Source organism: Rhyacophila brunnea, unplaced genomic scaffold (assembly GCF_057557595.1).
Source record: "Rhyacophila brunnea isolate RB1 unplaced genomic scaffold, BYU_Rbru_1.0 scaffold_20, whole genome shotgun sequence".
NCBI classification, from domain to species: domain Eukaryota; kingdom Metazoa; phylum Arthropoda; class Insecta; order Trichoptera; family Rhyacophilidae; genus Rhyacophila; species Rhyacophila brunnea.
Window position 1 is genome coordinate 38,066,249 of NW_028232860.1, and position 16,404 is coordinate 38,082,652.

The following is a 16,404-nucleotide window of genomic DNA, read 5'->3' on the forward strand; positions in this document are numbered from 1 at the left end:
TACTATTGTTTAGAACAGTGGCTCGGAGCTGCGAATCGAAAGTGGCAAATTTTCTTTTCAGAATCAGACTTGAGACAACTGACAGACGAATCGGTGTAAATACATGCGTAGTATGTTGTGGGTAGGGATTGCAATACCGAATGAAAATACCAATACCGGTATTTCGGTATTTTCTATTGAATACCGGCATTCGTGAAATATATGAAAAAAATAAAAAAATATATTTTTTTTAAATATTAATATTTTATAGCAAAATTATCTAAATAGGTACCTACATTTATAATTGTTTAAACCTTTAAAATTATGTAAATGTAAGCTACGGTAGAGATACCTACACATACCTAGTAATTGAACTATTTGTACTTTCTTCTTCGAATGATCTTTCAATAACTTTATATTATAAAGTTGTTCTTAGACGTGTAGGTATATTGTGTCCCACTGATAACTTGCAATTATTTCTTTACTTTTATCCCGTAATAAGTAAAACTAAATACAATGTTGTTCACGGTTTTCACAAAATTATATTTATTCATTATTTTATTAGCTACTCTTTAGTAGATAAACGTAAAAAAATTAGGCACAGACAAGTCCATTAGAAGTATAATTATTATTCAATCATGAAAATATTCGCCACCAGGGCTATAAAAAACTAACAACGTAACCAGACAAAAATAATACAGTCTTCCCTTCCATGTTAATTAATACATTTACTTTCCACTTTTAATACCGAATATTACGGTATTATCGATTTTTAAAACCGGTATTTCGATATCGAAAAATAGTGGAAAACCGGTTTTGAAATCCCTAGTTGTGGGTATTAAATACTTTTTCCATTTATCAAAATACATACGAAAATAAATCATAACGACACATTACTAAAACAAGACTGTTTTCTGATATAAAAAACGAATGGTAACCTTAGCGACAAGGGAAAAGCGGTTTACATTTTGTTATCGTCCGAAGAAAACAGCTACCGATACATACGAATCTATAATCATCCTTCCAACACCCTCGGGAGTTACTCGCGGCTCACACTTTGAATACTTTATTAATAATTTATTGTGAGCAATGTTATCAATATTTATTTTATAGAAGCATTGATTTTAACTGTAATATGAGCGCCATACTCAGTTTAAATAGGCATACACAAGAACGACATATCAAGATTTTAAGCAGTGATTAAAAGTTTATCACAAATTCCGTTGAAATTGACCACCATTGCTTAAATTTTGAATCAAGGTAGAATAATAGTAACTTTGATTCCTAGATGACGCCAAGGTGTCTATTTATTATTTATAACGTACTCACATTTGCTATTTTTTAATAGTTAATAATATGTTAAAAGTGAAATGTATTATAACAAGTTGTAAAAGACATTCCCGCCTGGATAAAAACTAAACAAATGGAATTTTCAATGTAGATATAATACAATATGTTCTCAGAGGAAAACAATGTATACCTAGCGCGCAGCTATATTTTGCGGTCAGTGTAAGCCACATAATATTATGTGACCGTGTGGGATAAACCTAAGTGTATGTATTAGCTGATATAATGTTAGGTAGATTTGTAGTCTTACTGCAAGCATACGATCATTCAAACATAAGAAAACAAGTGTATGACATATTAACTAAATTATCTCTACTTAACGTCAATCTGGAAGAATTGACTAAACCAGAATGACAAAGGGGACAATGGGGAGATGTGTACAATAAGCTCTACCGTATAATACATTTAATATCATAGAATTGAATATACCGCAATCCTGATATTGCTCATTATATTTCAGGAGACGGAAATGTAAAGCAATGAATTTTAATGAGACTTACCATTTTGATTGGGATGATACTGGTTGGCAGTTGGCTGCGCAGGATGAGTGGCGAAGAGGTCCGCCAGCTCCGTGATGCAGACGCTGCTCTGGTACATGTCTGGAGATACGTTCTCCAAAAGTGAGCGAGACTTCTCCTTCTCCACGTCTAGGGAACATTATAAAACGTGTGATTGATGAAACGTTTAAGGTACTAGCACAATTATCAGTTGGAGAAAAAACACCCACTAATAACCCGCCCTGCAGAATAACCCAATAACCCAAATTTAAATTTGTATTATTCAAAATTGATCAATAATACCTAGGTACACACACACATTTAAGGATAAACAGAGGGAAAATTTTATTCATTTAAAATATTGAAATCTATTCATCATTTCATTACCTTTTCAAATTTATTTTTAAATATTATTTTTTTGTCTAATAAATGTTTGTATCGTGTCAAGGAAAATTTTATTTTTATACTGGGGGATATTTTTGGGGGTTTTTTAAACGGGGTTATTTACAGGGAGCTAATTTTCAGGGATTTTTCGTCCAGACTGTATTGATAATTGTCATGTGACGTACGCATAAATGTGTAAATATGAGTCACTGCAAACATATTGCTTGTCCAGCTTTTACTGAAATTTAGTTATTAAGTAAGTACCTAAACGCAAAACGCTACTATACTCATTGTTATGTGTAAATGTGGCGTTCATCCTTTACTACTTTTTCTTGTCGACACACAGGATATAATATAATATATATGAAAATATATATCAAAAGTAAATATGATCAAAAATGATCTACCTTTTTGTAGAATCTCGAGATGTTCCCAGAGAATGTCGCCCATGAATGCAGGTGCCCTCGCAACGAAAGCTTCCTTGCCCATCGCGCAAATGTCTCGCCCTCTCATCCTGAAGGCCTGCAGCATCACGCCTTCCAGAGAGAACTCCCTGGTCGCCCAGCACAGCCAGTGAGCCACGGCAGATTCGCTCCATTGACGGGGATCTGGAAAGAAGACAACATTTTAGCCATATAAAAATATTTCGTTATTTATGGAATCTAGGGTTCGGACCCTTTCCACGCTGGAAGGAAAACTAGGCCAGATTCAAGTAGGCAACTTTAATTAAACACACTTAAAAATCTACCTAATTACCTAAATTTTAGTTTCAACATTATATTCGAAACTTTATTTTAGGTTTTCCGAGGAGCCGTAGGAAAAGCAAATCAAACAAACATATCGATGGTCTAACATTGACACCTCGTATCTGAAATTCAATATTTTTGACAGGAGGTAGTTAAAATGTTATAAAAACACTATCAAATGAAATTTAATTTAGTTAACTTTTTAAAGTCACTGTATTTCTGTTTTTGTTTAATTTGCTTATTTATCTGATTATCTGATATCAAAAATATTGAATGTCTGATACGAAGTGTCATATATAATATACCTATCGTGATTTACCACCAAGTAGGTAAACGAATCTTTTGAAAAGATATAGCTTTAATTATGGCTAGACAGTTAAGTCGTAGCATTTTCGGTACAAGTCGGTTTACGGGAAGCCAGGAGGGAACCTCGGTAATTTTCAAGGTCGGTTTTGGCAAAATTCATAAATTCAAGAATGAAAACCTAACCTAACCTAACTCAACAAATAATCAAGTACAGTACACTCTCAGTAATCCGCCGCTCGATTATCCGACAACTACTATAATCCGCCATTATTTTTACTAGTTGAAAACACATAACCATGGTCTATAATTCGCCTGTATTCGATTGTCAAATTCAGCAGTCCGCCATGTACAAGTATACATCGCAGATGAGACGGGTTTATTAGGGAAACTTCTCCTTCGTAAAACGTACTTTCATCGCGAAGAAAGTAATGTACCAGGGAGGAAAGTGCCCAAGGACCGCATCACAATAATTATTATGCCATGCTCCAATGCAACCGGGACACACAAAATGAAGCTTTTGGTCATATGGAAAGTCAGGAATCCTAGCCATTCAAGAATATCTGCCTCACTGAACAACTGGTTGTGTCTAGTGGTTTACTGTATAATATTTAGTTACATAATAAACTTATTGTATAAATATGTATAATTTAGTAAATAAGTACTTGATTTTTATTATAAATAAAACCGTAATTTGCTAATACAAATTTCTCAAAAAAAACATTTTTACGAAATGCCTGTTTTAATATTTACCATATTTTGTATACATGCACTATAATCCGCCGCTTTCACTAATTGGACACTTGTCTGGTTTTTGGGGTGGCGGATTACTAAGAGAGTACTGTATATCGGCTATTTTCAAAAAAAAAAATTGCCGCTGGCTTCCCGTAAGTAAACCGTCAAGAACCGCATTTTCTTACTAACATAAAGGTAGAGTTAGATTTCTGGTTGGGAAAATTTTACAAGTTGACCATAAGGCCATTATTATTATATCTCTAGGAGCATCGTGTCGATGATTAAAAAAAATTACCTACTACATACAAACAATATTAATTATTTCCAAGCAAGGTTCGCGTGCATGTATACAAGCATGTGGTATTTGTGTAACCATAGCCAAATTGACTTTTACCAACAAGTGTGTGTATGTGTGTGTACATCAACAAGTTCCGCCTGAAAGCTTCCGCGGCCTTCAAACATCACCCCTCCAACCAACACCAACACACTATCGAAAGATAATAACACTAACACTATTACGTAGTGTAGATGTTTCAACAATCGCATGTATTGCATATAACAGAAAACGTAAAATGTAGTCACTACTCAGTATTATAGGTGCTTACTTGAAATCTTTCTTAATGAGGGTTCCAAGTGCAACATTTTCAAAGTTTGTTTCTATAGCACAGGGATTCCCAACCCCGTGCTCGCGGGTGCCACGACCGCGACAGAATTTTTAAAATTGAAACGGATCGGAGCAGCAATTTATTCCGCAATTATTCGTTTGCCACGTACCTATCATTGTTTTCAAACATGAATTTAGTAAAATCAAAATACAGCTCCTGACTCACAGATGAGCATTTTTATAATTGTTTACTAACAGGAATATCATCATAACTTCCTAATTATGAGGCACTGTATTAATGTCATTGGGCACTGGCCAATGAAATGCAATGCCAAAAATCACACTGACTGGAATATACTCGTATATTGTATTTTTCTTTATAACGTTTACATTGCATGTACTTATGAGCCAAATACGGCGTGTATTCATTTTACAAAATATAAACAATATTTTTGTGTATTATTTATTACCTATGTCTAAATATAAATTTGCTTTGAAAAAATAGGTAGTGCCCGCCACCTTGTCGATATTTTAAAATGTACTCTAGGGTACAAAAAGGTTGGGAACCCCTGAGTAACACAGTGAAAATGATGGATGCCGAACTCGCAGAAAGATTGAATACAGAAGTAGTTGCTTGATCCGTCAATAGGGGATCTAGTTTTAAAACTGAGTATTGACGGATAAAAGACAAAAAAATATATTTATTTAATAAATTTGTTTTAGTATAACAAGATTCTACGGACGTGAATCAAACACTAAAATATCAATATCTACTCTTCTGCAACATCTTCTTGGCTACGCTTCTAGGCGCTGTTGTCTACTAAATGGGAGGAGCTTGTTAGTTTATAATGGAAGTGCGGTTAAAAATGGGCGGAGCATGTTAGTTCACAGTTTTAACACGTAGCCAATAAGATGTTGCTGATGAGTAGTTAGGTAGGTACTTTGCAAGAAATGTATACCATTAGCTTAATCGTCTACTAACATTTATAGTGTATAAGGATGCAGCTCTGTACCAACTAGTTAAGTGATTATTGTTGTATTATAATATCGCGTTTATAATACAATGTCACTAATCAATAATATTTGACAGTTTGTGGCCATGTAAGATGACAACTATAAATAATATGAACGCGGCACGGCGACGATAGTGTCACGATGTGGTTATTCATTTTCCAAATCGCTACGACTCATGATATTACTGGTGTTCCCTATCTCACCATGTAGTTAGCACGACTTCCAGAGATGCTGTTAAGAAACGTTACGTTTAGCAGTAGGTACATAACTGGAGATGGTTAACGCTTGGAATGCGTCATAGCATTTTTATTATTTTGGAGTTATTCATTTTGGAATAGAAGTACTGAGAAGAATATTAGAGGCGTCAAATACTACACTAGACTCTAGACACAGTGTCGAAAGAAAAGCTGAATCTAATACACAGGTAAGCGACATGGTTGAAACTCGAAGACTCGATAAAAAAAAGTTGCTCGCTGTGTCCTCTTTTTGAAACTGACGCGTATTAATATAAAATTGGCATTGCGCTATGATTGATGCGCTTGGCCTAGCGGGCGTTGCGCAACAATTTGCTCATCGCACCAGTGACAACATCCACACTCGAGAGCACTAAAACACTTTCAAGAGCTGCGGTAAAATAAACTAGCTACATCAATGGGGAAACTATGTATGTATTTACTAAGGAATTTAAAGAATACGGGATGATTGTTTTGCTTTGGAAAGCGATTGAGATGAGAAATGTACGAATCCAAAATAATTTTAATAGAACATTAATATTATTATAATATAAAATGCTAATATTTTCAATCTTCCAATACAGTGATGAAACCTGAAATTTTAGAAAATCCAATAGGGAGAGAATTGACACGTTCGATATTAGGTGTTAGCGGAGGATGTTTTGCATTGCATGGAAAACCAGAAGCACAAATGTCTCCATGTTGGAAGAGCCTGGTATCAAAGAACGTTTTTCAGCCAACTGCAAGAGACGCCTTCCCCGATTATTCGGTCACGTGGTAAGAAGAGGTTCGAACAGACGGTAGAGAAGGGTGATCTCTGGTGGCATCGAATGGAAAAGGTTGCGAGGGCGTACACCATCCAGATGGAGCGATATAATTGAATCGACAAGATCAGCGTAGCGAAGGAGATTGTTGGAAAATCCAGTAATGTAAGTTATCTATCTATCCACAGTAATGAGGCAAAGCATAATATGAAAAATGAGCTTATTTTCTTGCCTTATCTTATTTTTCTGCTTGTCCAGTAAATTGTACACATACATTATAGCCGTGAACATTATTAAAACAGACGACAGAATAGCATTGAGACTAGATGACATGTTCTTCATTAAGCATTTTAAAAACATCTATGTATATCTGTATGAAATACAATAATATCGTGTAATTTACACGTTTACGTACAATTTACATGTAAATATTATTTTTTATATTATATTTAATACGAATTGCAGATGCAACATTAGTAGGACCAGGTTTTGGAAAAAAAAGAGAGGTACGTATAAAGAAACCCTTTGATCAATCACCGATATAGGTATACAATACTATACACCTGTATGATTTACATTGATTTTATTGTTTCGAAGCTTTCGTCGATGAGTTTACGAAACTGATTTTCGACAACAAAGAAGTGTTTAGTACTGTTCACGACAATGTGATTTGGTAGCAGGATTGCAATATTGCCCAGTGTCAAAAATCAACCAACTATGACAAGAACAATGATAGAAATGAACACAATAACAATTAAAGAGCTTTGCCGTCATTAACTAATTACAAACTAAGTTCTTTTGTACTGGCTGTGTCTTAACACCTTTAGTTAGCTGAGCGTTCACTTTGTACTACTTGCAGAGCGATCCGGAGTTAACTGTGAATACCTGTGAGATAACACAATGTTTTAATCATAACATTATTAGGTAGATACGTCGCGGGAATCCCAAAAATCATTCAGACTATTTTATTAGATTCGTCCCTTTCCTCTTTTATATTATCTCTTATTTTTCCTCCCCGTTTTCGCTTTACACGCCGAATTATTTTATCTAAAAAATCAATAATGCCGTTCGTCCGGATTTTTCATATAAATGCGCAAAAAAGATTGGGCCAATTATGATCGTCCTCATCTCTATATTTCCCTCCTACCTCAAATCCTCGGTTATTGTCGCAAGTACAGGTGCAACTCAGTTACGGGTCATCAGTCCACCGTGATTGTAGAACATTTAGTTACCTCAAGATTTGCATAATTTGCATTCTTTGAGTAACCAAAATATCTATATTCTTTTAACAATCAAGGGTCTTCTAGCGCCCCCATAATACCTATTAGAAATCACGAGATGTAGAAGAATATACAAATAACATTCATCGTAGCTACTTATATGTTTTCTCTTTTCTTGTAGGTGGGTAGGTACATACCTACTATCAATGGTGAGCGGTGACTGGTGTTTTAGACGGCATGCTGTCATACGTAAATTACATATTACCTATCAAGAGTTATGTAGCTAATTAATTTAATCTTAAAACAAGGTTGAAGTTTTACAATTTAAATATGTTTTTCTTTCTTATATCCAATTTGCTCAAAATCCATACTCTGACCACAAACACAAATTGAAAAACAATAAGTATGTGTATTTGCAAGACCCAGGATTCGAACCTGGGACCCGCGAGATTAAAAGCCGACGCGCACAGAATATTATCAATAAATACGATGCTATCGAATATTTTGGGCAAGCTCCGCGCCCACAGCATCTATGGACCGCACGCCACTGGTGTCGACATCTTCTCACAATACGTGAATGATATTATACGGTTACATGTACATTGTAGGTAAAACATTTCACCGTGGCACAGTTCGCCGTGAGCTTTCTTATCGGAAAGAGATGACCGTATACTATACGATCTCTAATTTTATTAGATGCAATATGAACATTAATTCAATTTTCATAGCTGATTTTGGCAAAATTCGTGAATTCAAGAATGAAAACCTAACTGTGAATCGACAAGAACCGTGTTTTATTTAGACATGAATTTTATGTCAGTACAAGTGTTTCTGGACACGATATTATACAATCAACTCTTACCTGTACACTGCGACATCGATATCTATACTCAAGACTGTGAACAAATACGTATTGTGAAAAACTATGGATACCCATAGACAAATTAAAGCTACGAACGGTTTGACTAGCTGGACATAAATGAAATTGGAATATTTCGACTGAAGAAATAGCGTGCCATGGCCGCAGACGTGCAATTACGAGCAGTTAATAACAATATTGAAGCGGGCTTTACGCTAATTTTCACACCCATTGAGTATTAATAACGATAATCGAGTAATGACTGCGTCTAGCCCGGCAATCAGCACTAAGTGTTACCTGTAACCTCTCTAATCCTTTCTATCACGGACAGTTTTGTGAAAATTGTATTTTGAAAACATGTCGAATCACCAGACTCCAAATCCGTAAGTTGTAAGATCAAATCCCGCGGTTAATTCGAATTCGTTATTTTTAATGTGTAGGGCGATTGATATACTTAACGGCCCACATGCCCAACGTAGATCAAAATGGAGATTTTATGGTATTTTCAAAGCTTTAGCCTGAAAATTCCTTAAACGTTGTAGATAATATATATATATATAATTTGGAAGCCTTATTATCCTTTATATTTATTTTAAACAATTGATGACTGCATAAAGTATTTTTATTAGATAAAATAGTATTCTTTTAAACCGCTCGATTTAATGTTTTAGAATATAGTCATATTTCTGTAGGTAGGTACATCCATGTGCAGTGGTGTTAAGATTTTTTAGATTTATTAATTTTTAAACGCAAAACCAAACAAAATTAATGTTAACATTATGTAGTGAAATATTTACGATAAAAAAATTATATTTTATAATCTCTGTGATCCCAGATTTGACAAGAATTAGACATTTTATTATTCAAAAAATGGGCACGATTTACAAATTTGAAGATAATTCTAAAGATACTGATTATAAGCTATGTTTTTGACTATTCAAATGTGATAAACATCCTACGAATAATGATTGCTTTATAATAATTATTGACCTAAGAATAAGGTAGTATTTTTTTGAAATACGCCATTTCTATTGGCAATTCACAGTTGTTAAGCTACAACATACGGCCGTAGCCATAAATTGACAAACGATAAATGCAGTAGGGAGTAAGATCATGTTAACACGCGTGTTTGAACATGTACCTAACCTAATTTTGTTTTTTTTTTTAAACGGTGAGAATTCAAATATGCATACGTAATTAATTGTGCATATTATGTTTAAGTTACAACACGCGCGTTAACATGATCTTACTTCCTACTTCATTTATCGTTTGTCAATTTATGGCTACGGCCGAATTTTGTAGCTTAACCACCGGAAAATGCCAATAGAAATGGCGAATTTCAAAAAAATACTACCATTATTCTTCACCAAACAAATAATATTCTTCTGGTTTCGAAGGCAGGCGTTTTGTCATTACTCCGCAGCGGAGATAAAAAATTATATATTGTGGAATTATGTACCTACTACCTAAATATATATGAGTATTTATAAGGGAACATCCAAATAAAGAAAGTGGGTTGCATTCTTGGTGAAACTGTAAGAAGGAATAATTCTCCAACGTGGAGAAAGATGTGATAAACTTAAACATGTGTTAAGGAATATGGTATGTTCAATAGTCAATAATCATAATATCAATTAAAGTTTATCACGCGTACTCAATATTATCATCTAATATTTGTATTTCTTGAGTTTTATGGCCTGATCGTCATTAAGTAATAAATCAAAACTGGCTTCAATGCCTTGGTCTATGGCTACTAGCTTTCACATTTATATTAATTTGTTGTGTGGTAATTATTGAAAAATATACAACCTTCTCAAGATTAGCGCTTTTTTAGCTATCTTACTCGCCTTCAGATAATGGACTAGGGTTGAAGAAAATCTATAAAAATAAATCCAAGTGCAGGAGAAAAAATAATAGTGACGAATTCGTTGTGACGAATATATTATGAAATCTACATAAGTATTCGAAAAATAAACTAAGAACTATCATAAAAATAAACCGAATAAATTTGTAGATCCGCTTATATATTGTAAATACTTCGACTTATTTGACAAAAAAAAACAGAAACCAACATTAAAAATGTCGATATTAGATTCTATTAAAAAGTTGCCATATTATTATGTATTCCAGTGTCGTCACAAAAGACAAAATTCATATTGATGCATGATATGAAATACATTTTGCATGTTTATTCACAATTCGCGGAAAATTATTTTGCAATTTCCCGAAGAGTATGGCAATCTCCTGCGACCTAGGTGAACAAATGAGGTTTTAATTGAAAATAACCCCACAAATATGAAGCGAGTACTTCGGTACATATTGCAACATGTTTGGATTTTGATGTAGCAAACCATAGATAATAATAAATTTATTAAATTAAATAAAACATATTATCTTTAGGGATATTGTCAATCAATACCAAAAAAAATGCCCAAATTAATTATGAACGAAGCCAGTCCTCTATTCATTAAAGCAGTGTTTTCCAAACAGTGTGTAGCGAATTTATTTCGACGTAAATGTGTTATTATTTCAAACATAAATTTTAATGTAGGTACCTAATATTTTTGGTGTCGCGAATACCTAATTAATTTTATGTGTCGCTAAACTCATATAGTTTAAAATTCAATGCAAGAATGAGGAATATTTAATAGCCTACTTATAACACCACGTATCACGTGTTTTTCGATTTTTTACTAATCAATGACAACATATTATTCATTCTGAATTAATTAAAATAATTCATAATTCAAATATGGTGGAATTAAAAAAGAAAAACTTTATAAAATAATAATGTAGGTATCGCTATGTATAGCTAAAGCATATTTTGAAACTCTACCGATGTTGAGTAGGTAAATAATGCATTATTTATGTGACAAACATTATAAACCCATCATTTGAAAATAACACAAAAAAGAAATAAAAACAAAACAACTGTAAGGTGAAATATTAACGAATTCTCCAAGGGTATAATTAACCCCGAATTTTAAACAATCGACATAGTGATCCCGTCGACAATGTCCTTTCCCCCGATAAATTTCATCGAACTAATTATATATTCACCGATTAAAAAAAAGTGAAAAAAGAGACACGGCCAAATAACTCAGGCACTAATGCGCCGATTTGTGGTCGAAAAAAATAATTTTCCAACAGGCAACAATCGCGTGCCGATTCGAAATTCAAATAAAACAAAAGGCGGTCAAAAAGGTGAACAAATCCCGATTTCTATCTCCGTTTCCGCTTACAAATGTGCGTTCATTTATGTACCTATGTTTGTTTTATTTTTTTAACTCACCTTGTATCATCGAACTAGTTAAATTCGTTCACTGTAATCAAAATCGTTTAGTTTAGTGGGTACTATGATTATTATTCGCATTACAGACCGAGGTGGACATTGATCGACATATATAAGTATAAGGAAAAAAGGTTGTTAGCAATTTGATTCATTGCAGAAATGAAAGCCAGTCATCCAAACACATGAAAAATAAAAAGTGGACGACGCAGGCATTATGTTACTACTCCACCATGAGCAACATAAGTTAGACAAGACGTACATCACTATAAATGAACTCAAACGAGCTTCGAGAAGAAAATATGATTGTGGAGGAATCTGGATGTGTGGTGGAGTGACTTGAAAAGTAACGAGGCAACGAAGCATCTGGTCACACCTAAGGCAATGTTGGACCTGACTTGGCTACGTACTACGGATTCTTCAATTGTCTTAGCCTGTCCCTCCTTTCTTACACGCCAGCTGAAAGCGTCTTGCTATTAAATACCAGTGGCGAAGGGTGGAGATAGGCTGTAAGATCTACCATAAATAGTGCAACACTATTTTTCATTGAAATGTGTAGATAGGATTTGTTAATTTTTAGCTTTCAATTAAACCCTGCCTTATCCAAGCCATGGTCGATAATAGCCAAACTATCTATAAAATATCTAAAATTATGTATGGTTTGATTTAGGTAGAACGTTATGAATTTAAAAAACTAACCCACACCATAATAATTTTAATTCAACGAAAACAAATGAGTGTGACTGAAAAATTGTGCACTTTTTTTGCCTGATCGCCTACACCAGGGGTCGGCAAACTTTTGGACCAAAGGAGCCAAATATGAGTGGTACAACGGTTAAAAAAAAATTCGAGAGCCATACGTATATTTTTAGTCAACTATGATTTATTTAAATGAATTAATTACATCCCGAATAAAACTAACGTACATATATGTACACCCACGGTGGCCGCGCGGCATAAGCGTTGGACTATCACGCCGTGGGTCTCAGGTTCGAATCCTGGGTCTGGCAAGTACACATATTGTTTTTCAATTTGTGTGTGAGTCAGGGTATGGACCTAATAGGTTGAGCAAGTGGCTGACATCCATTTCTCGTAAAAAACAAAATCTGTTAATACAAACCTCTACTCTGTGGAGGCCCATATGATCCTATTAGGATCGGACATGGTCGGAAAAAACATAGATGTTTATATTGTTAAAATTATAAATATAATTTTTACAGAATATGAATTACACGCATTCCTTAAAACTAATGTGAACAATGACCTTCCTTGCAGTTCTTTGGAGAGTTTCTGTATGTTTGGTATATAACTTGTAGTTTTTAATTTCAGGCGCGACTCCAAATTCTCATCGGATATTTGGCTTCTCTAAATGCTATTTATATTGTTCATGTTTGAAAATGATTGTTCACATACATATTATGTAGACTCGAATATGAGTTAGGAAAGCTATTCCATGTATTAAAAATCGTAGTATCTACCTTATGTAAATCTTTTAGAGCGGTCCACTGGTGTTGTGAAATTAAATTGCATTTTTCTCTCTCCAAATCTTTAATTTTGGTGGCAAGACCTAGAAATTTGGATCTCCATAACTCTTTGCTTGTATAATTGCTTAATTGTATTTCAAAAGTGCTCGTGTCAATATCAAATGGAGAAAAATTTAATTTGTCGACTTTTGCAATGGGCGGATTTAAAACAACAACAATCATACAATTTGCATTAAACATCACGGAGGAAAAATTAGTCTAGCGATAATGTAATTATAAATAATATAACAAATAAGTGTATAAATAGTATAGTGTACAAATCACTGATAAAAAATAAAAATTGGGAATTTTTGCAAAAGTTTTTTGTAAAAATTGTGAATTGGGAATTTGGCAAAGAGCCGCATGTGGCTCGCGAGCCGCGGTTTGCTGACCCCTGGCCTACACCATACCTAAATGATTTGGTTAAGGCGAGGTTTAAATGAATTTTAAAAACTAATCAGAACCATCTTCAAATTGTATTCTTAGTTCGAATTGTTACAGACATCGCGTGGTGTCCACAAGCTCCACATAATGAGCGGACATGGACAGGACAAATAAGAAGAATAAGAACACATAGTACATCCAAATATAGTCATAGGCAAAAAGTATGACATCAATCATACCCAGACACAATATTCTGACCAGCAACCAATGGCCACTGCTTTACGATCGAGACAACAAAATTTGGTATTGAAAAATACATATTCTACATTTCAACACAAGTTGCTAACCACATGATTCTTTGTTCAAAAGATTAAAGGAGATATTACTGAAATCATTACTTCGAAACAAGATAGATTTTTGCACAAGCATGTATGGGATGTTCAATTATTAAAAACCTACTAAATAAACTACATACATTTTCGGCTTTATGTATCTACCTATATTATATGCTGATATTAAATTTAGGCATTCTTAATTCTTTTTTCAATTTATAATACTTATCTACCTTTTATCATGGAATTTTAGTGAATATTCTATCAAGATGATGAAATATATAAAATACAGTGTAGTTTTTGTATGTGCCCAAAATGCAAACGTAACTAAATATAAAAAAAAATACGGATGGTATCACAAAGTGAACAATTATGTTGTTGGGAAAGTGGACTATTGATAGAACATACGAAGGCGACGTCACAAATAATATTTGTATGGATTCGCATGGTCGTTTTAAAAGTAACAGCTGTAACACTCAATACGTACCTACTTAATAATGACCAAGGGATAAGACAGTATGGTAATTATTTGACCTTTTGTATCGTGCTATCCACAATTTTATTATTTAAAGCGTTTTAAATCATTTTGAGAGTAATATTATTATTTAATTTAATATTTAAAAGTATATTATTTTTTTAAACGACTATCCATTGCTAACCCTTCTAAAATTGTGATAATCGTATATTTATGAATATGTTAAAATACAATGCGTCAAATACACAATCGTGTCATGTTTTGTTTACTATGTAGTCGATAAGAAACTTTGAGTTTCAGAGATAGGGTAACATAACTCATTCAATATACATGATTAAAGATAACGCTAAACAACTTCTTTCGAGTGTCAATTGAGAGTTGTTATATGCACATTTTTCTATAATAACACTTAGGTACTATGGTTATAAAATACAATAAAACTTATAAATTGTTCTTGGATTATATTTCGTAAGCTTTTATCAAGTACCTAAGATTAATATGAGTGCCCCCCCCCCCCCCAGAGCACAGTCAAAAATAAATTATTGGTAGATACATAATTGAAAAATGGTGTTGTGCTATGCCATGAGAATGGGCTTTACCGACTCCAGTTTCATCTTTCGGCATATTCAGACGCAATCCTATGGTGCATAATATATATCTATACATAATTGAAATAAATAAAAGATTAAGTTTCTCAGTTCGTGTCCGTTAATTTAAACAGAAACACTTGAACAAAGAAATTTTTACCGAAACCATCAAGCCGATTTTCAAAAGGCAAAGAAATATTTAAGTCGAATGAAGTTTTCAACAACTAGCATTTTGCCGGAACGATTTTTTGTACGAATTAAAAAAATATAAGAACTATGAAGAAAATACATATACTTACCTATTTCAAAATAATCACAATCCACAAAGGTTAACAAAGGTTAACAAAGGTGCACAATAAATAATCATTGATTCGAAATAAATATTTAATAATTATTCCAGTAGCTTTCTATTTACTTCAGTCATTCTTCTTCATTCAGTAAATAAAATGTAGATAAGTTAGTCCCAACCGTAATTGTTATGAATGAATCGCTTCGATTTAATGTGTAATTCTTTAATTTAATATTAATGAAACTGTGTCCAAAAATGTCTACGTATGCAGTTCGCCGTATCACACTTCATTGTAAAATGTTGTATCGGAAATATATGGACGTATATTAAAGACTGTCCAACCTCTTCGGATAGTATAGTACTGAGATAAAACTCATGTCTAAATAAAACACGGTTCTTGTCGGTTTACAGGAAGCCAGCGGCAATTTTTTTTTGAAAATAGCCGATATACTAGATTATTTGTTAGGTTAGGTTAGGTTTTCATTCTTGAAGAAACGTTATTGCCTGCAATGCTCCACACACAATGCGTAATTTTTTCATCTCGGATAAGAAAGCTCACGGCGAACAGTGCTACGGTGAAATGTAATACGTACAATTTACATGTAACCTAATGAAATATTGTGTTCAAGTACGTACATGTCGTTTCCCAAATAAATAAATTACCGATTCGGCTAAATCCGCTAAATGTAATCGACAAAAATTCCATTCGACTTAAACGATTTTCTGTCATTTATAAATCGATCTTTATATTATAATATAATATTATTTTGTAATTAAATTTATCAATTATGACAGTATATTTCTTGCGTAGGCATATTACTTCGACTGAATGAACGTGTC

At 33.5% G+C, this 16,404-nt stretch overlaps 1 protein-coding gene across 3 annotated transcripts in view; it reads right to left on the reverse strand.

The window, feature by feature from the left end:
- Window positions 1-16,404, reverse strand: part of pnt (ETS transcription factor pointed) — a 429,327-nt gene that overhangs the window by 97,036 nt on the left and 315,887 nt on the right. For all 3 annotated transcript variants that reach the window (XM_085948067.1, XM_085948069.1, XM_085948068.1), the window contains 2 exons: window positions 2,615-2,815; window positions 1,827-1,973 (listed from right to left, as the gene is read on the reverse strand). In XM_085948067.1, coding sequence (XP_085804193.1) covers window positions 1,827-1,973; window positions 2,615-2,815 — 348 coding nt within the window. The remainder of the gene's footprint in view (window positions 1-1,826; window positions 1,974-2,614; window positions 2,816-16,404) is intronic.